This window comes from Tachyglossus aculeatus, chromosome 13 (assembly GCF_015852505.1).
Source record: "Tachyglossus aculeatus isolate mTacAcu1 chromosome 13, mTacAcu1.pri, whole genome shotgun sequence".
In the NCBI taxonomy this organism is placed as follows: Eukaryota; Metazoa; Chordata; class Mammalia; order Monotremata; family Tachyglossidae; genus Tachyglossus; species Tachyglossus aculeatus.
Window position 1 is genome coordinate 9,690,338 of NC_052078.1, and position 20,725 is coordinate 9,711,062.

The following is a 20,725-nucleotide window of genomic DNA, read 5'->3' on the forward strand; positions in this document are numbered from 1 at the left end:
GGTATTTGTCTTTGTCCTCTCTAGACTGTAACTCCCAGGGAACTTGTCAACCAACTCGGTTACATTGTGCTCTCCCAGGTGCTTAGTACAGGGCTCTGCACACAAAAGAACTCAATACGATTGATTAATTATCTTTTCTGGGGGATTTTTGTAGTTTTATTATTTTCTCTTTCCTTACGTATCTGTTTGCCAATTCCCCAAGTCTTAGCTTCTGAGTCCCCTGGGAGCCAGGGATCATGTTTAGTTTTTGCTCAGCTACTTTTCCCCAACATTTAGTACAGTGCTTTGCAAGCAGAAGACAATAAATACTGTTTCTACTACTACTTTCCAATAGACCATCCTGCTTCCCAATCTCTAAAGTCAGGGCAATGATGAATAGACAAGAACAGGATAAAAAAAAAGTAAAATCCTGCAGGCATCGCATGCGTGAACGCGGAAGGCTCATAATTACCCAAGAGGAAGGCTGATCCAGACAATGTAGAGTGCCTGAACTGGAATAGAGAATATCATCCTTGACTAGTACAGAGATGGCTCTCAGGATAAAAGAGAGGAACAGATTCAGATGGATGTAATTCCGTGTGCAGTGAAGTTTTCTGCATGTGATATATAAAAGTGAAAACACAATATATGAGTAAAATGCATTTGAACACTTTGCTGTTTCATTTCATGCTGGTTCTATATAAAAAAAACTGAGCAGAAGATAACCTGCAGTTTCTTTCTGAGCTGACTGCCAGCTCTAAGTCACAAATGCAGCTGCAGAAGCAAAAGCCCCCCTAAAATCCCACCACCTCCACTAAGCCTTCTCAACTAATTTCCCAGCGCCCGAAGCTGTAAGATCCCTTTTACCACCTCTAATATTTATGAACTTATATATACCTTCCTCAGGACTCACGTACCTACGTGTACTCAATTATTTACTTTGACCACGCTAGTGTTTCTGGTGTTAGGGTGAAGCCTGTGTGTGGCCAGCAAATGCCATTTTTTTATTCTGTACTTCCCAAGCACCTAGTACAGTGTACAGCACCAAGTGGATGCTCAGTAAATGCTATTACTCCTCCCAAGGATGCAAATTGACTCCAGCCCTAAAAGTTTACACTCCTGCCCCGCTTACCACCATGTTATCATCACACACTGAGTGGCCAGGCTATTATTTTTTCCTGATATGCTGATGTTTGAAGGTGAACTCCTATTTGAGTTCCTTTTTATCCTTCTTGAACCTTTTAGTTCTTTTATTTCCTTGACGTGAAAGCACCTCTGGAGAGTCAGACTGTCTCCCCTTCCCAGTTGCTAATTAATGGTTTGCCTTTAGACCCTTCCTTTGTTTGGCTGTTTAATAGACCAAAAGGGATTTTAGAGAGGGGAGACTTCAGCCCAGGGATAGTTCAGATAATTGGAAGTCGGGTTAAATGAGGCTTTTGCTTTGTTGTCTGAACTTTCTTTTTGGATTGCCTGAGCTAGTCTCACACCCCCCTTCCCCCCACCACACAGACACATATATACACAATCTCTCTCTCTCTCTCTCTCTCTCTCTCTCTCTCTCTCTCTCTCTCTCTCATTGGCTTTCTTACACACCTGAAAATGTGTATTATGGTGGCTCTTCTGTCAGCTCAGTGGTTCCCAAGCATTTAGTTCAGCACTCTGCCCATGGCCCACAGTAGGTGCTCAATAAATACAATGGCTTGATTGATTGAGTAATTAATGCCCTCCTCCAGGCATCTATTCTGGGTACCAGGCTGCACTGCCTCTCTTGCCTCAAGATCAGACCTGGAATCTGTACTTTGAGAACTTGCCCTTGTTGCAGGGCTGTATAGATAAATGTGGGGTGGATTTGTGTGAAAGTTTAACAGTGCAGTCTGTTCATTAGAAAGATACAGTGAGGTCACGACTCTAGGGTTAGTCTTTCAGGTAACCAAATGTTTTGTTGCTGTTTTTTACTTATTTTTTATTTTTATGGTATTTGTTAATAATAATGACATTTGTTAAGCACTTTCTATGTGCCAGGCACTGTACTAAGCACTGGGGTAGGTGCAAGTTAATTGTCTCCCCCTCTAGACTATAAGCTCATTGTGGAATGTGTCTACCAACTCGGATATATAGTTATATTGTGCTCTCCAAAATGCTTAGTACAGTGCTCTGCACATAATAAACACTCAAATACAGCAGATTAGATTGGATACAGTGCCTGTTCTGCTTGGGGCTCACAGTCTTAAGTGTAGTCGAGCTTTATAATGTGCAATTCTTGCTACTAACATTATGTTCACCTTATGTTAGGTTTCCAGATTTAGGATGAAAATGTGAATTTTCCAAAGAAGAATTCCAGTCACTTACTCACCCCCCCCCACACACACACGTAAACACCCCCCCCCCCCCCCCACCCCGCACTGCCCTATGCAGACATGGCTTATATATCTCTGAGTTCAAACTGTAGGGAAATTAATGGATGTTGGAAATCGAGGTTCTCCAATGGAATAATTTTAAAAAGACATGTCCAGCTGCCAAAATTCCTCTATCGTTATTTACATCCAAAAACATTTTCAAAAGGACTGGGTGTTTGGCACAGAGCATACCATCATCACCAGCTATGATCAGTAAGTATTGAGTGGGATAACAGGAGTGAGTCAATCGGGAGGGATGCATTCCTCAGTCTGTGTTCTTTTCTATAAAATAGGATGAAGAATTCAGACTCTTCACTCTTTAGGGGCCTGGTGGGATGCACTTTTCAAATACACTGTCTGATATTTGGCAGGTGTCTTAATCTGTGAGGCATTTGGATTTGCGATCTATAAAGCGGGGTTGAGGCCTGTCATGAGCTTTGAGATTCCAAAGGGAAATTAGTCTATCGACACAGCCATCGATACCCTGTGTTTATGCTGTATGTCAAGTTCTCATCACAGAGGAAGAAAGCTTAATGGTGAGAGGATTGACTGTGCGCAGCTGACCGTATTTTATTTTGGAACATTAATGAAACAGTAAGGGGAGGCGGGGGGAAAGGCGGTCACTATGGATAATTCAATTTTTGAATGACCCATTCTCACCTGAACAGACAAAGAATAATACTTCCTGTTGTAAGAGCAATCAAAGAGACACTGTATCCGAGGGTGTAAATTGCCTTCACCAAGATGTAGAAAGTGATCTAGGAGAGAAAAATACATTCCTAAATTATTAGTGCTGTGGCCAAGATTGTAATGATATCAATGTTGACCTGGATCCAAAAAAAGTGTCAAATATTCCTACAGGCATTTATCTATGTGGTCCTATATTGTTGTTTGTGCCCTAAGGTGAGGTCAGAGCTGTGGGAAAAAAAGGCCACCCCGCCTTCCAACAATTCTTAGTGTAGCTATGATTCATGACTTGATGCTTTGGCTCAGCACATGATTATCCTCAGAAGTAGAAGAGCAATTTTAATCATCAGTAAGGCAGAAGTGCCGAGAGCTGAACTGCAGCTGGTAGCACCTATAAGAACAAGCACATCCATTAGTTCAAAGAACAATGAGCTCGGCGCTTCCATCTGCAGCATCGCATCCTGGGTAGCTGTGGGTAGAGTTGAAGTTCCCCTGGCTTTCTCTTATGAGACTGATGAACAGGTGCTTCAAAGGGAGATTATCATAGGCAACTGGGGTGATTGGTGGTGGAGCTCTTGGGTTGAGATGTGTGAGCATTGCCTAGTGGGAAGAGAAAGTGGCTGGGAGTTAGGAAACACAAGTTCTAGTCCAAGCTCTTACCTGCAGTGTCACCTCGGGCAACTCAATCTGTCTTGGCCTCAGTTTCCTCATCTGCAAAATGGGGATACTACCACCTGTTCTCTCTGCCTCCTAGATCGTGAGCCACATGTTGGACAGGGATTCTGTCCACTCTGATCATCTTGTAATTTCTCCAGGAGTTGGCACATTGACGGCGGAGTCCATGGCAGTGTATGCTGACTGTCCCACCCCCAGGTACACACGCCCAACCTTGCCATGAGCCCATGGGTGCACCCCTTATGAGTGATGCTATGCAAAGCATTCGCCATTCGCTCCCATACAGTGTAAGGAATTATCTGTTCTGGGAGCTTAGGTCAGACTGTTCTCCACGCAAACAGTGGGGAGAATCAGGCTAAGTCAATCAGTGGAATTTATTGAGTGGTTACTATGTGCAGATCACTGTGCTAAGCACTTGGGAGAGTATATTACAACAAAATCAACAAATACTAATTCTATTTATTCTGATAGTACTGACACCTGTCTACTTGTTTTGTTTTGTTGTCTGTCTCCCCCTTCTAGACTGTGAGCCCGTTGTTGGGTAGGGACTGTCTCTAAATGTTGCCGATTTATACTTCCCAAGCGCTTAGCACAGTGCTCCGCACACAGTAAGCGCTCAATAAATATGATTGCATGAATAAATTAATGAATAATTCCCTGCCCATCACAAGCTTACAGTCTAGAGGGGGCTCAGTAAGAACCTCAGTGGTGAAATTATGTAAAACTCCTGGAGCTACTTTCCATTTTTGCTTAAGGTGTTCTGTAGGAATTGTGTTGACAAGGCAATATATGGTAAAATAATTGGGGGCCAGAAATATAACTTAGTTTTGTTTTGCGTAAAGCAGGAGCACTTTAGAAAGGGCCAGCACATTCTTTCAAATGAGAAATGAATTTGTTTCTGCTAAATATAAGTAGGCATGGACCACATTTCAACATTATGGGCAGTGAGAACATTTTTCACTGTTTCTAAAATAGCCTCGCTATGTCACCATTACTTTAAAAACATCTCTACAATACAAAGGCGGATCAGACGTTGAGGGCTTGCTCAGTCTTCCAATGGCTTAGGGTAGTAACCAGGGAATGTGGGAGGTCTAACGACCCACTTTATATAATATTAATAATGATGGTATTTGTTAAGTGCTTACTATGTGCCAGGCACATAGTGCTTACTGAGCACTGGGCACTGTTCTAAGTGTTGGATAGGACTGGATGATGAGATGCCCTTTCCCAGCCTGCCATGGATTTGTGCTGGGGGGAAAGACAGAGGAAAGAGTGGGATAGTTCCCGTGCCATTTTTTTCTTGTTGTATTTGTTAAGCACTGATTATATATTAAGCATTATACTCTGCACTGGACTACATTCAGGATAATCAGTCCCGCATGGGGCTCACAGGCTAAGTAGGAGGGAGAACTGGTATTTAATTCCCATGTTATAGATGAGGAAACTGAATGACGAGCCCAAAGTCATCCAGCAGGAAAGTGGCAGAGCCAGGATTAGAACCCAGGTCTTCTGACTCCCAGAAATGTACTCTTTGCACCGGGCCACAGTGCTTCACATGCCCAATTTAGCCTTTGATGGGAGAGAAGCCTGCTGTCTGTCAGTCCTCACCAACTGTGAGGCCCTTATTCTTTCAACAGCTTCAGAAGCTGTAGTCATGATGATGTTCATCACTCTGTGGTATTTCATAAGTGCTTACTTTGTGCCAAGGACTGAATTAAGTGCTGGGGTAGATGTGTTAAGTTAAATGCCCTCGCTGTCCCACGTGGGGCTCATATTCTAAGTAGGAGAGAGAACAGGTATTAAATTTCCATTTTACAGATGAGGAATCTGGGACAAGGAGAAGTTAATTGACAAGGTCACACACCAGACAAGTGGTAGAGCTGGATTAGAACTCAGGACCTCTGACTCCCACTCCCACACACTTTCCAGTAGGCCCCACTACTTCTCTAGAAGCAGGGGCAACAACGGATGCCATGATGAAGGGTGAGTATCGCTCCTCTAACTCCTCTCTGGGACCCCAGTTAATAATAGTGCTTAATGTGTGCCAGGTAGTGTGCCCTGCCTTGTGTCCCTGAACAGTTGCCGCATTTTCTAAGGCCTAGCTGAAACACAGTGAAGGTTTCTATATGGGTTTCTTGTCTTTTCTTCTGTCACTCTCCCTTCTCCATCTATGAGTCCAGTTTTGACATTGACAACAACTCAGGCTGAGAAGAAGTTTTTTTACCTGAAAGATAAAAAGGTAGGTAAAGCATTCCTGTATGTAGAGCGCTTCAGAGATTTCGGCAGAATCAGTAGACGTGATCAGTGATACAGTGAAAACGAATCTTGTTGCCAGAAGCAACAGCTTTGGCCACGCTTGACTGTGATTAGAATCGAGTTATTCCAAAAAGAGACACATTTGTCAGCTCCAAGAACTCATTTTCCAACATCATCTTCATTTTCTGCTTAAAGCTCATGAGTTTTGAAGATGATGTTAGAATTCTCAAACACAAGTCTTTATTTTCAGAGCTCCCATTTGGTTTCAGTAGTTGTACTGGTTAAGGGCTTTTAAAAGCGTTTTTAAAAGGGTTTTTTATTGGTTTTTCTTTGTTCATGAATGGTCAGATCAGTGAATAGTTCTTGTACATGTTGGATATTTCCCACTGCAGACTAGTCAGGTACCAGTGCACTGTGGAGAGGGCTTTGTGGGCAAAGTTTTGTGCAGTTAGAGTGAGAATTTTTTTTATTAGACAGGAGACAGATCATCAAGAATAATAGCCATCAGAGTAGCAGCAGTGTAGCAATTACTCAAATCAGCTCCCTTCTTTCTCAGTGTTTCTTTGGATTTTCTGGTTGCTTGTCCAGCCTGTTTCCTCCTCTCACTAACACCAGGATTACCTTTGGTTTTTCATGACCAAAAATGTAAGTTAAGGAAACAATCGAAATAAAATACCGTCAACTCTCAATTGGATGTGCAAACCAATTTAGAAGTGGTACAAGAGAAGGAAAAAGGACAGATAGTGCAAAATCAGAAGAGCCTGGGCTGAAGGGGAAAGCTGCTGGAAGGAAACCATTGTAGGGGAGAGTGGGAAAGCAGCATGAGAAGCCAGTTATTCCATCAGCCATTGGTGTTTATTGAGTGCTTACTGTGTGCAGAATGCTGTACTAAGTGGTTGAGTCCCTCCCAAACCTTGTCCTCTCCCTAACTTTCCCATCTCTGTTGACGGCACTACCATCCTTCCCGTCTCACAAGCCCGCAACCTTGGTGTCATCTTCGACTCCGCTCTCTCATTCACCCCTCACATCCAAGCCGTCACCAAAACCTGCCGGTCTCAGCTCCGCAACATTGCCAAGATCCGCCCTTTCCTCTCCATCCATACCGCTACCCTGCTAATTCAAGCTCTCATCCTATCCCGTCTGGACTACTGCACTAGCCTTCTCTCTGATCTCCCATCCTCGTGTCTCTCTCCACTTCAATCCATACTTCATGCTGCGGCCCGGATTATCTTTGTCCAGAAACGCTCTGGACATATTACTCCCCTCCTCAAAAACCTCCAATGGCTACCGATCAATCTGCGCATCAAGCAGAAACTCCTCACCCTGGGCTTCAAGGCTCTCCATCACTTCGCCCCCTCCTACCTCACCTCCCTTCTCTCCTTCTACTGCCCAGCCCGCACCCTCCGCTCCTCCACCACTAATCTCCTCACTGTACCTCGCTCTCGCCTGTCCCGCCATCGACCCCCGGCCCACGTCATCCCCCGGGCCTGGAATGCCCTCCCTCTGCCCATCCGCCAAGCTAGCTCTCTTCCTCCCTTCAAGGCCCTGCTGAGAGCTCACCTCCTCCAGGAGGCCTTCCCAGACTGAGCCCCTTCTTTCCTCTCCCCTCGTCCCCCTCTCCATCCCCCCGTCTTACCTCCTTCCCTTCCCCACAGCACCTGTATATATGTATATATGGTTGTACATATTTATTACTCTATTTATTTATTTATTTATTTATTTTACTTGTACTTTTCTATCCTACTTATTTTATTTTGTTGGTATGTTTGGTTCTGTTCTCTGTCTCCCCCTTTTAGACTGTGAGCCCACTGTTGGGTAGGGACTGTCTCTATGTGATGCCAATTTGTACTTCCCAGGCGCTTAGTACAGTGCTCTGCACATAGTAAGCGCTCAATAAATACGATTGATTGATTGATTGATTGATTGGTTGAGAGAGGTCACGAAAGTAAGGAGACATGGTTTCTGAACTCAAGGAGCTTTCAATGTAGCAAGGGTCTGAGGGAATATGGTAGCTGTCCAAACTCACAGCTGGTGAGAGCTTAGAAATAAAAAAAAAATCTATAAACAGAAGTAGTGGGGTCTAGTGGAAAGAGCACCAGTCTGAGAATCAATTGCATGACCGTGGGCAAGTTCCTTAGCTTCTCTATGCCTCTGTAAAATGGGGATTCAGTCCCTCTCCTACTTAGACCCTGAGCCCCATGTTGGGGAGGGACTGTGTCCGATATGATTACAGCGTATCTACCCAGCACTTAGGATGGTGCTTGACACGTAGTGCTTAACATATACCATAATTATTGTTATTATTAATAGTAGTAGTAGTAATAGTTTGGCATTCACAGTACAGCCAGTAATCACAATCCCTGACCTGTAGGATTCTACAGTCCAGTAGAAGTTACTCTATTTATTTATTTATTTATTTATTTTACTTGTACATTTCTATCCTATTTATTTTATTCTGTTGGTATGTTTGGTTCTGTTCTCTGTCTCCCCCTTTTAGACTGTGAGCCCACTGTTGGATAGGGACTGTCTCTATGTGTTGCCAATTTGTACTTCCCAAGCGCTTAGTACAGTGCTCTGCACATAGTAAGCGCTCAATAAATACGATTGATGATGATGATGATGAAGTTATAGCTCTGCATTTGGAGTGGGTGTATGGCGAAAGTGTGGATATTATCCCTATTAGATTATAGGTTTGTGTCTACTCTTCTGGGAGCTTTTTACAGTGCACTGCACTCAGTAAGCTCTTTAGTTTTGTTGATTGATTGACTGAACATAATCATAGCTATTAAGTCCCAACCTTCAAATGTGCAGAGCACAGTCCTTCCCAAAGAGAAGTGAGTGGTGGGGCATTACGCAGACACGACTGAATGCGGTGAACTCCGGCCTGGATTACGGCAACCTTCCGAATGAATGTCTCACAAGTGAAGGACACGTGAAGGAACCACAGTCAATCAGGATGGAAAAGATAGAGGGCTGCAGCGGTTGAAAGTTCAGGCAGCCTCTTTAACCCCAGCAGAGCCAAGAAATGGTGGCCATGGGGGAGAAAGAAAAGTGACACCCTGGAATGCAAATATTCTTGTCACCCCAAAACAAATCAGCCTGGGCTTTCGCCTCAAGCAGATGTCAGGAAGCCAATGCTGATCCCTGGACTCAGGGCATATTTGAGGGGTCTGTTCTACTGCTGAAAATATGGGGGTCAGAGATGTTAAAGGGACTAATTCTGACCAGTCTAGAAAGGTGGCTAGCTTCTTCCCACAATTTCAGATCTCTCCCGCTTTGACACTGCTCTCCCTCCTGCTTTGCAGACTCATTCTCCTGTTTCTGAGGAGAGAGAGAGAGAGGAGACCCCACATCATTCTTTTCTCCCTGGAAGCTATTTGGTGTCATGTTTTTCTTGCTATGTCTCTGAAACCTTACCATGTTAGGTATGTGCTGCTTTCCCTAACCCTTTTTTTCCCATATTTGCACATCTTTGACTTAGAATAAATAATGTGGATTAATTTATAATTCCTTTTTTTAAAGTCCAATGTACATTTAAAAAAAAATGTATTAGTATTTGTAGTTCTAGGGGATGTGCTGACGGCATTCATTATGATATGGACACCAGAGGACTTAGAGCAGTAGATAGAGCACGGGCCTGGGAGCCGGAGGGCCTGGGTTCTAATCCCAGCTCTGCCACTTGTCTGCTGTGTGATCTTGGGCAAGTCACTTCACTTCTGTGTGCCTCAGATACCTCATCTGTAAAATGGGGATTGAGACTGAGCCCCGTATCGGACATGGACTATGTCCATCCTGATTAGCTTGTCTCTATCCCAGCACTTAATACAGTGCCTGGCATATACTAAACACTTAACAAATACCATAACATAAAAAAGCAAAGGCAGAATACAGGTCAAATGAGAATCTTCTCAGCTCAACCAAAGCCTGAGCTTCCTGTAGGAAAGGCTGGTATGAAATGATAGTCCTATCTAGAGCAGTTGACATCACAGATCTCTTGTGTATCATTTGTTTCTCAGCTGATAGCTCTACAGTCAGCTGTCTCAAGGACACAAGAAAAGCTTTATCTCCTTCATGTAACACAAGGGGATTAGATGTCCATTTAATAATACTGCTCTCTTCAACACAGATTTTCCTTAGGATAGGTTTGCATCTTCAGTTATGAGCCAAACAAGATTCTTATCCTACTAAAAGTAGTCTCTAGACAGATGGTGTGGGCAGAAATAGAATTTTTCCCAGCTATCATTAAAAATTAAAGGGAGGATGTGATTAAATGGGGTTGATACTTTAAGAAGAATCTTTTTTTAAATATTCATCTTATTAGCTGATTTACCTAGGCATGTGTTTTTTTTTTTCTAAAGGAGATATCCAAATGGGTTATACTGGTATTTGTAATACAAATCAACTACATTTTTATGATTTATCCATTGACCAAACCAGTGAACTGCATAGGATTCACTGTCTCTAGACTATAAGCCTGCTATGGACAGGGAACCTCTGTTACCTCTGTTGTATTGCACTCTCCCAAATGCTTAGTACAGTGCTCTGCACATAGTAAGCACTCAATACTATTCATTGATTATCCCCCTCCCACAGACGTATCACCCCAGGGGAGAGGCTTCTTTATAAAACATCTGTGAGAGACAGAGGAAGTTTTGTTTCACCACTGGCAAGAATGTTTTCTTTAATTCTTGATAAGAATAGGCTTCTTTGATGAAGTCATCTTTATCCACTACCTAGGAATGCGTATTGGCAGGTATGCCATTTTATGTAGAATGGCAAAGTACACTGAATATGTGAAAAGTTTGGACACTAAATCCTTCCCACTCTAAAGTATATGAGGCATTAAACATCACGGTCCCAGAGAACTACACATATCACCTAGAGCGGTAATGATGTTTAATTTTCCTGTATATTTTCACTGGGGTGGCTGCAAAAAGGACAGAAGAGTAAGAACTTTAATTTTGAAAATATAGATCGTGGGCTGCCACCATCCATTTTTCTTTGTAAAAAAGCTCTTACAAAACCTTACTGACTTCTACTTATGACAGTTTGGGGGTAAAAGTGCCATCCTTGTGATGGCCATAGCGAAATCCGAGAAGAAAAAAAAGTTGGACCTGAAAAGACGTATCTAAGGAGACAGAATGAATTTCAGGGCCTAGACTGAAACCCCCTTCCAGGCAGGCCCTGTATCTACCAACCCTTTTGTATTGTACTTCCACAACTTCTTAGGGGAAGCAGTGTGGCTCAGTGCAAAGAGACGGGGATTTAGAGTCAGAGGTCATAGGTTCAAATCCTGGCTCCGCCACTTGTCGGCTATGTGACTTTTGGGCAAGCCACTTAACTTCTCTGTGCCTCAGTTCCCTCATCTGGAAAATGGGGATGAAGACTGGGAGCCCCACGTGGGACAACCCGATTACCTTGTACCTATCCCAGTGCTTAGAACAGTGCTTGGCACGTAGTAAGCACTTAACAAATACCAACATTATTATTATTAGTAGTAGTAGTAGTAGTAAAGTGCTCTGAATACAGTACACATTTAATCAATACCATTAATTGATTGATTGGACTGTGAGTCCCATTTTCTAGATGGAAATTGACAGGGGCAGACGTTTGGGGAGAAGGTATTTGTTAAGCACTTACTTTGTGCTAAGCACTGTTCTAAGCTCTGGGGTTGATAGAATATAATCAGGTTGGACACCGTCCCAGTCCCATTTGAGGCTCACAATCTAAGTGGGGAAGAATAGGAATTTTATCCCCATTTTACAAATGAGGAAACTGAGGAACAGAAACGTTTCATGATTTGCTCGAGGTCACGCAGCAGGCAAGTGGCAAAACTGGGCTTAGAACCGAAGTCCTCTCACTCCCAGGCTCTTTCCACTAGGCCATGCTGCTAGACTTGAGTGTTTTATTATGTTACAGCACTTTCGAAGAGCCTGTCACGTTTTGACGTGACTCTTTTGTTCATCTTTTCCTTTCAGGACTCGTTGATAAGGCACTGTATTACAATTTTTATATTTAAATCATGCTTTGGGTCTTCAGTGAGCATAGCAAATATTTATCATTTGTTCTCACTAATACCTGCTTTCACTTTTTTGACCAAAGATGCGATGCAGTGTACCAATGACCTCTAGATATTCCACTGGGTTTTCACCAGGCTACTTCTGAACATCACTAACAATGCGTTACACATTTTTCAGCTATTTATGGAAGTAATTAATGTATTCAGGTCAGACTGTCCATAGACCTGATCTCTGTAGACAAATATTTTGCAAAACTCCAATTTAAGGAGACAAGAGAGAAGAAAATGTGTGGTAAGTGACATTACATTTCAATATTTGGAAGAATAATTTACAGACTCCAAAGGCAATCCTGTGCAGAGTGGTAGTAAACTTTATACATGAGGTGAGAATTTAGTTGAAAAAAAGGCAACTGGCATTTTCCTTTTTCTCTCTAAAAAGGAAGCAGTGGGAAGGAGTGGAGAAACAGAGTCTCTCACACGTCTCAGGGTGGAGGTTGGACTGATTGGTTGAACTATCCCTCAGAGACTGGGTAGAAAACGTTTTGTTTTGAAAACGTTTGCCCAAGTAAGCACAGGCACTGAAAAAGCAGGGCTGCAGTTGAATCTCCTCATTTCTGTAGCACCTCTATTTTGACTCATAAGGACTTTCTCCATTTCCAGTGGATATTTAGGCACTTTATTCTCCCTGTTTTAACCTCCAGTCCTTAGGCCATATGTCTGCTGTGTGACCTTGGGCAAGTCGCTTCACTTCTCTGGGCCTCAGTTACTTCATCTGTAAAATAGGGATTGAGAGTGTGAGCCCCATGTGGGACAGAAACTATGTCCAACCTGAATAACTTGTATCTACCCGCGTGCTTAGAACATTGGTTGGCACATAGTAAGTGCTTAACAAGTATCATAATTATTATTATTATAATCATGTCAGACTCTTTCCATTCCTCCAAGGTCCCTTGTTCAAACCTTTGCCTCCAATCATTCCTTTTGTCCCTGATAAGGATGTTTCAATGGAAACCAAGTCTGAATGTCCTGATGTTTTCATTTTATTTCCAGAAATCCATACTTCCTCATCTTTCTTTCCTTATTCACTATCACTAAAAATCACATTTACTTCAATGAATCACTGGAAGAATGAACAAAGAATTGAAGTTTTATCAGATTCTTTTCTTAGGGACGTTTTCCCTACATAATTAGTTGGAGACGTTTTCTCTTTAACAATACAGGTGGCATTACAATAATGGATAAGAAGCCCATTCTGTAGTTGAATAATTTTAACCCCCAACATAACTACAATAAAGTGATTTATATCTTCTCATCAGCACGGGCTCTTTCTAAGTAGTATCAGATCATGGTCTCAAACTATTGTCGAGCCCAAGTGACTCACTTTCAAGAGCAATTCAGAAGTAGTAGATGTCCTTCTTGTTCGAAGAAGATGGCTGTGATGGTGAAATTCACCTTCAGGTGATTCTATAATTGAAAAGGTCTGCATTTGGAGCCCCCAATCCTGGCTGCTTGAGCATACATAATGGCTGTCCTTTGTTGTACTGTCATGTTGGGTGTTCGTAACACTGGGTGCCACTTGTATTTTTGCTTCCTTGCCTCTCGGTGCTTTTAAAGCTTTGGCTCAGAAAGAGCCACTCCTTTCTTGATAACAATATTTTATGCTAGTCTATCACAGCAATCGATTCCCAGTTTTGGGTGGAAGACAGCATTGTCTGAGGCTTTATTTAACTGTCTCATTAAAATATTTCCTCTGTCCTCCTTGCTTTCGATTTCCCACAGTCAGTGAATCAATTGTATCAAGCACTTACTGAGTGCAGAGCAATGTACTAAGCACTTGGAAGTACAATACACAACTAAACAGAGTTGGTAGACATGTTCTTTGCCCACAACGAGCTTGCAGTCTAGAATTTGCTGTCTGCTGTCATCATTCTCCTCACAATTCCTACTCAGTGTAGTGGGGCTAAGGTAAGCATATGGTAGGAGACTGGCTCGGTTCTAAAATATTTCCCACATTCATTCCTTCCTTCCCATGCAAAGGACCACTACTCTGATCCAATAACTCATCCTACCCCAGCTTCTCTACTTTATTAGCCCCTTCACCCATCTCCCTGCCTTCAACCTGTCCCCTCTCCAGACTATACTTCACTTTGCTACTCAACATATTTTCTAAAACATTATTCTGCACATTTCTCACCAATTCTCAAAAGGCTGGAATGGGCTTCAGGGCACTTCCATCAGTTTTATTCTTCTAATCTAACCACTCTCTGATCCTTCATCTCAAATTTACCTCACTTTTGACTCTCCCTCCTCCAACCGCTGGCTCACGCCCTTCCTTTTGCCTGGATCTCCCATATGTACATATGTACATATAAATATGTACATACATATTTATTACTCTATTTATTTATTTATTTATTTATTTTACTTGTACATTTCTATCCTACTTATTTTATTTTGTTGGTATGTTTGGTTCTGTTCTCTGTCTCCCCCTTTTAGACTGTGAGCCCACTGTTGGGTAGGGACTGTCTCTATGTGATGCCAATTTGTACTTCCCAAGCGCTTAGTACAGTGCTCTGCACATAGTAAGCGCTCAATAAATACGATTGATTGATTGATTGATCTCCCTCACTCTATAAATGTGTCAGACTTCAGTTCTTCCCATCTTCAATTCCCTATCCTCTAGGAGGCCTACCCCGATTGAATTTTCTTCACCTGTGCTCACAGCCTCTCTATGATCATCTCAGCGTTTTTGAACTTTTGTGGTACAAAAGTAGGACACTTTTGTACATAATTATTTTCATACCTTCCTATTTGAGAATCTTCCCCTCCCGTTTGTAAATTATTTTATGTCTGCCTCCTCCAATAGATTATCAGCTCCTTGTTGGCACAGGTCATGGGGTCTATCTCCATTATTCTCTCTCAAACAATTAGTGCAGTGGTTTGCACCAGTAAGTCCTTAATAAGCAGAATTGATTGATCCGGACTTGCCATTTGATATTGAGTTTGTCTGTAAATGTCACTGATGGAGCTGTTCAAGGAGCCAACTATAACTTGGAGGAAAGAGAACTTACATGAAGGTCAGGGAACAAATTTTTTGGGACAAAAACACAAGAACCAGAGTAAGAAGGGCAGTTAGGTTTTAGGAAGTCTTTGGGTGAATCAACCAATCAATAGCATTGATTGAGTGATTACTCTGTGCCGAGCACTATACTGTGTGTGGGAGAGTAACAAAAGCGTTAGAAAGCATAATCCCTTCCCTCAAGTTGTCTGGAAGCCAAAATGATTAGAATCTTGGAGACCATAGTAAGCTTTTTAGGAGGGGAAGGACATAATTAGATTGACAGTAATGAAATATTGTTTATGCTTCTTTGTAAGTTTGACTAGAATGAGGAGAGGTTAGGTAATCCAGTTAACAAGGGTTATGATCTTGTAATAAGGCTGTCTAGAGGAGTGGAGTAAGGAACAAATTTATGAACTCTTTACCAAGGAAAAGCAGCAGGATTTAGTGATGGATTAAAAGTGAGAATCAAACAGGAGCAAGGAGGCGAAAATGACTCTCAGGTTATGACTGTGAGAGACAGAGCTGAAGTCTGAAGTAGGAAAATCAGGAGGTACTTTAGGGTCCAGGAGAGATGAGCTGCTCCATATTTGTCATGCTAACATGGCGATGGCCGTGGATCAAACCAATTAAGGTGAGGAAGGGGGAGTCCGAAAGGAGAAGAAGGTCTCAAGGGACAACAGATAAAAAGAAGCACAGCCAAGCCTGGCAAGGTGGGAAAGGAGATAAGAAAGTCACTGCGGAGGAGCGGTATTTCAATTATTTATAGTTCATCTAGCAAACCTGCTGGCCCCGACATTAGCACATGGATGGTGATTTGTGCACTCACATTTGACAGAGATGCTACAAAACCACAGGGATGGAACAGATCAGATGAGTTGACTTTTCCCAGGTCCAGAACTGCAGGCAGGGCTGATCCCAAATCGTCCCCTGGCAGGTGGCTCTCCCCTTGATTTTTAGTGTCATCCATGGCCACCGAGTACCTGTTTCAATGTTCAGTCAGACACCGTGATGGCAAGCCCAGTGCTGATGCAGGAATTGGCAGTAATAACAGGTGGAGAAGCATTCTTCGGGGCCTAGTTATTAAGCTGGCGGTGCTTACTTGGTTCTCTTTGTTCAGCAGATTCATTAGCATGGTTTTGTATAGATAGTCTGACAAATTCTATTCTTCTCAGCCCACGCTACCCGCCACTTATCGTGTTACCCTTCAGTGCCTGCAGATTTCTGTGCCTTGTTATTTGTCCCACTATTAATCTATTACGGTTAAGTGGGAAACTCCCTATTTCTCTGGTTTTCTTTTCCAGATAGTTGGGGGTCCCCCGCTTTCTCAATCATGTGTCCTTATTTTTCAGGAGTTTTTGAAAGTGACTCATAACAGTTTTCATTCATGTGCTCTCAGACATTGAGTTATCTCCAGGGAAGGGAGACTATGATATTCCTGTTTACAAACAAGAACATTAAGCATTTTCTTCTTTCCTTCTGAGTAAAATAAAATGGCTAAACAATGGACACTAAGTCTTTGCAAGGGAAGCCAGGAAACAGTGTGGCCTAGTGGAAGGTGCCCAAGCTTGGGAATCAGAGGGCCTAATAATAATAATAATAATGGTATTTGTTAAGCGCTTACTTAAGTGCCAGGCACTGTAGTAAGCGCAGGGGTGGGTACAAGCAAATTGGGTTGGACACAGTCCCTGTCCCACATGGGGCTCACAGTCTCAATCCCACTTTACAGAGAAGGTAACTGAGGCACAAAGAAGTAAAGTGACCTGCCCAAGGGCCCAAAGCAGACATGTGATGGAGCCAGGATAAGCACCCACTTTCTGTCTCCCAGGCCCATTCTCTAGCCACTATGCCATGTCCTGGGCTCTCATCTCCACTCTGCCACTTGTCTGCTGTGTGATCTTGGGCAAGTCACTTAACTTTTCTGTGGTTCAGTTTCCTCATCTGTAAAATGAGGATTAAATACCTGTTCTTCCTCCCCAGGAGACAGTGAGTCCCATGTGGGACAGGGACTCTAACGGACCTGATTATCTTGTATCTACGCCAGTGTTTTTTTGAGGGGTGGTTAAATAATAATAATAATAATAATAATAATAATAATAATAATAATAATAATAATGGCATTTCTTAAGCGCTTACTATGTGCAAAGCACTGTTCTAAGTGCTGCGGAGGTTACAAGGTGATCAGGTTGTCCCACGGGGGGCTCACAGTCTTAATCCCCATTTTACAAATGAGGTAACTGAGGCACAGAGAAGTTGTGACTTGCCCAAAGTCACACAGCTGACAAGTGGCAGAGCAGAGATTTGAACCCATGACCTCTGACTCCAAAGCCCGTGCTCTTTTCCACTGAGCCAAGCTGCTTCTCAGTACTTAAATACTTAAATGGTATTTAAGTGCTTTTTATGTGCCAAGTACTGTCCTCAGTGCTGGGGTAGATACAAGGTCATCACGTTGGACATCATTCCGGTCCCACATGGGGCTCACAATTTTAATCCCCTTTTTACAGATGAGGAAACTGAGGCCAGGGAAATGAAGTGACTTGCCCAAGGTCACACAGCAGGCAAGTGGCAGAGCTGGAATTAGAACCCAGGTCCTTCTGACTCCCAAACTTGTACTTTTTCAACCTGGCCATGCTGCTTTGGTGTTTGGTACAGTGCTTGGCCTTGGAAAGCACTGAACAAACCCCACAATTTTTAGAGAATGGAGCTTCTGGGGTGCAGTCAGATCCTTTCAGTGGCCACTCCTACTACTGAGTACATTCTGAATGATGAGTTCCCAGCTTCACTGAAGCAAATTCACTCCACTGTCTTTTTCCTCCAATCTATAACTCAATTTGTGTTAGCCTCCCCTGCTAGACTGTAAGCTGGTTGAGGGCAGGGAATGTGTCTGTTATATTGTTATATTATATGCTCCCAAGCACTTAGTACAGTGCTCAGCACTCAGTATGCGCTCAATAAATACAATTGCCCGGCTAGATTGTAAACTCCCCAAGAGCAGGAATCATTGTTTCTAACTCCATTCTACTCTCCCAGTGACTTGGTACAGAGCTTTGCATGCAGAAGGTGCTTAATAAATACTATTAATTGATTAATTTACTGAAAATCACTACACTTTCTACCCCAAGATTACATTACTAGATGAGGGTCAATAGAGATGGTTTTGCAGTGTGTTCAGTTCACACCTAGTAATTAATATCAATCAATGGTATTTATTGAGCACTTACTGTGTGCAGAGCACTGTACTAAGCACTTGGGAGAATATGGTACAACAATGTTGGTAGATACATTCCCTGCCCACAGTCTAGAGCAGGAGACAGTGAGCCCACTGTTGGATAGGGACTGTCTCTATATGTTGCCAACTTGTACTTCCCAAGCGCTTAGTACAGTGCTCTGCACACAGTAAGTGCTCAATAAATATGATTGATTAAAATGAGTTAATATGGTGGACCTTCATGTGTAGAGACGGTGTTACACTCCCAGTGTTTACCATCCATGGGTGCTAGTGTAGCTGTGTGTAATGGTGTGTAACCAAATGTGCAACCAACCATCTCTTTCACACCAGGAACACAAAAAAGACTGGATTTCAATTTATAACTACAGCTGCTATTTTCAGAATCTAGTGCTATTTTCTTACTCTGATGTTTAGTCTGTTGGGCTGCCGGAAATATTTGTTCCAAAAGAGCCAGCCCATTTCTGCTTGCCGATTGGCCAGGATTGACTTGTCACTACCGCTGTCTCCTACTGGTCCGGAGCTATGTTTCTCTGAGGTTGTATATCACTCCACTTTTTACCAAAATCCATATATGCATTTACAGAATATAAGCTTACGTGATAACTATAATAATATCAGAGTTCAAAGATAACGCACAGACTGCAAGGGAAGTTAAGATGTACTAAAGATGAATAATGCAATACAGAAAGAACCTCTCCCTCCCCCACAGATATTTGTAATTCATCCACTACAGTAGCTCACGACACCCAGAGAAAGTCTAGAAATTGGTGCCAGGCAGAGTAGATAGCAATGAAAGCAGCGAACCTTCCACAAATCATGAAATGAAGCAGTATGGCCTAATAGAAAGAACATGGGCCTAGGAGTAAGAGGACCTGGGTTCTATTTCTAGATCCTCCACTTACTTGCTGTGTGACCTTTGGCAAGTCATTTAACTCTGCTCCTCAGTTATCTCATCTTTAAAATGGGGATTGACTCCTCATCCCTCTGACTTAAACGGTTAGCCCCATATGGGAAAGGGGTGGCTCAGCAGAAAAGAGCCTGGGCTTTGGAGTCAGAGGTCATGGGTTCAAATCCCGGCTCTGCCACTTGTCAGCTGTGTGACGTTGGGCAAGTCACTTAACTTCTCTGTGCCTCAGTTACCTCATCTGTAAAATGGGGATTGAGACGTTCACCTTGTAGCCTCCCCAGTGCTTAGAACAGTGCTTTGCACATAGTAAGCGCTTAATAAGTGCCATCATCATCATCATGTCAAACCTGATTATCTTGTACCTACCCCAGTGATAAGTACCATCCTGATTTTCTTGTATCTATCCCAGGGATTAGTACCATTCTTGGTACATAATAAACATTTAACAAATGCCATTAAAATAAAAAAAGAGAAAAACAAAAGAAATTCCCAGACCCATATTGGCCTTTTCAGTCACACACACACACACACACACACACACACACACACTCTCTCTCTCTCTCTCTCTCTCTCTCTCACTCACTCTTTCACCATCTTTGAATACAAAGAGCACATACTCTATATATGTACATGTACTTTATCAAAGATGATACTATTAATAGTGACATTTTTTCTTGAGAAACTAAAAATGCCAACATGTCAGACAATCCATTACTTTTCCCATCTTCAAAGTCCTAATAAAATTACATTTCCTCCATGAAGCTTTCCCTAACTAACCTCCCACCTCCCCATCCTTCCGCATTACCCATGCATTTGAGTCCCTAACCCCCAAGCAACTAAGTGCTCACTCCACCCATAAATCCAACCATGCTTACAAATGTAGCTTTATACATAGTTGCTTGCCCTTCCTGTAATTTTCCCCTACTAGATTGTAAACTTCTTGACGGAAGGGATCGTATGTACTTAATCTATTGCTTTCACCCAAGCAGCTCAGTAAATATCATTGTCTGCCTTCACTGTGGGCAGGGAATGTGTCTGTCAAATTGTGTTGTACTTTCCCAAGCACTTAGTAAAGTGTTCTGCCCACAGTAAGCTCTCAATAAATACAATTGATTAAGCAATCCCATCAGAGCCAATTATCAAATAATGTTGGTATGTGGATAGGGCCAGGTCTCATAATCACCTAAAGATCAGAATCTACCATTTCCCTAAAGACATTTTGTGTTTCTCTTTAGTTTGAGGCCAGTTAATGCTACCTTGTCAGCATCCCCCAAATGATGCTGTCTTTTAAATGTAAGATTTTCCAATTCTTTACAGGTTGTAGTACCTTTGGGAAATGTGTTTCCAAGTAACTGAATGTGGTGATAGCTTTACCTTATGAAGGAAGATCCTTGGGTTTTTGCAGAGTTTCCCTATTTCTGACTCTGGCTTGTGCCAAGCCAAGTTAGTGTGGACATGTCTTTAAGTTGCTAGTATGTGCCAAACCATTAGTATTCTGCCAAACCATTCTCTAAACCCC

At 42.5% G+C, this 20,725-nt stretch overlaps 1 protein-coding gene across 3 annotated transcripts in view; it reads right to left on the reverse strand.

The window, feature by feature from the left end:
- The window catches only part of VIPR2 (vasoactive intestinal peptide receptor 2), an 88,096-nt gene that overhangs the window by 16,563 nt on the left and 50,808 nt on the right, over nucleotides 1-20,725 (reverse strand). For all 3 annotated transcript variants that reach the window (XM_038755971.1, XM_038755973.1, XM_038755972.1), the window contains exons 5-6: nucleotides 3,036-3,133; nucleotides 452-593 (exon numbers count right to left, since the gene is read on the reverse strand). In XM_038755971.1, the coding sequence (XP_038611899.1) occupies nucleotides 452-593; nucleotides 3,036-3,133 (240 nt within the window). The remainder of the gene's footprint in view (nucleotides 1-451; nucleotides 594-3,035; nucleotides 3,134-20,725) is intronic.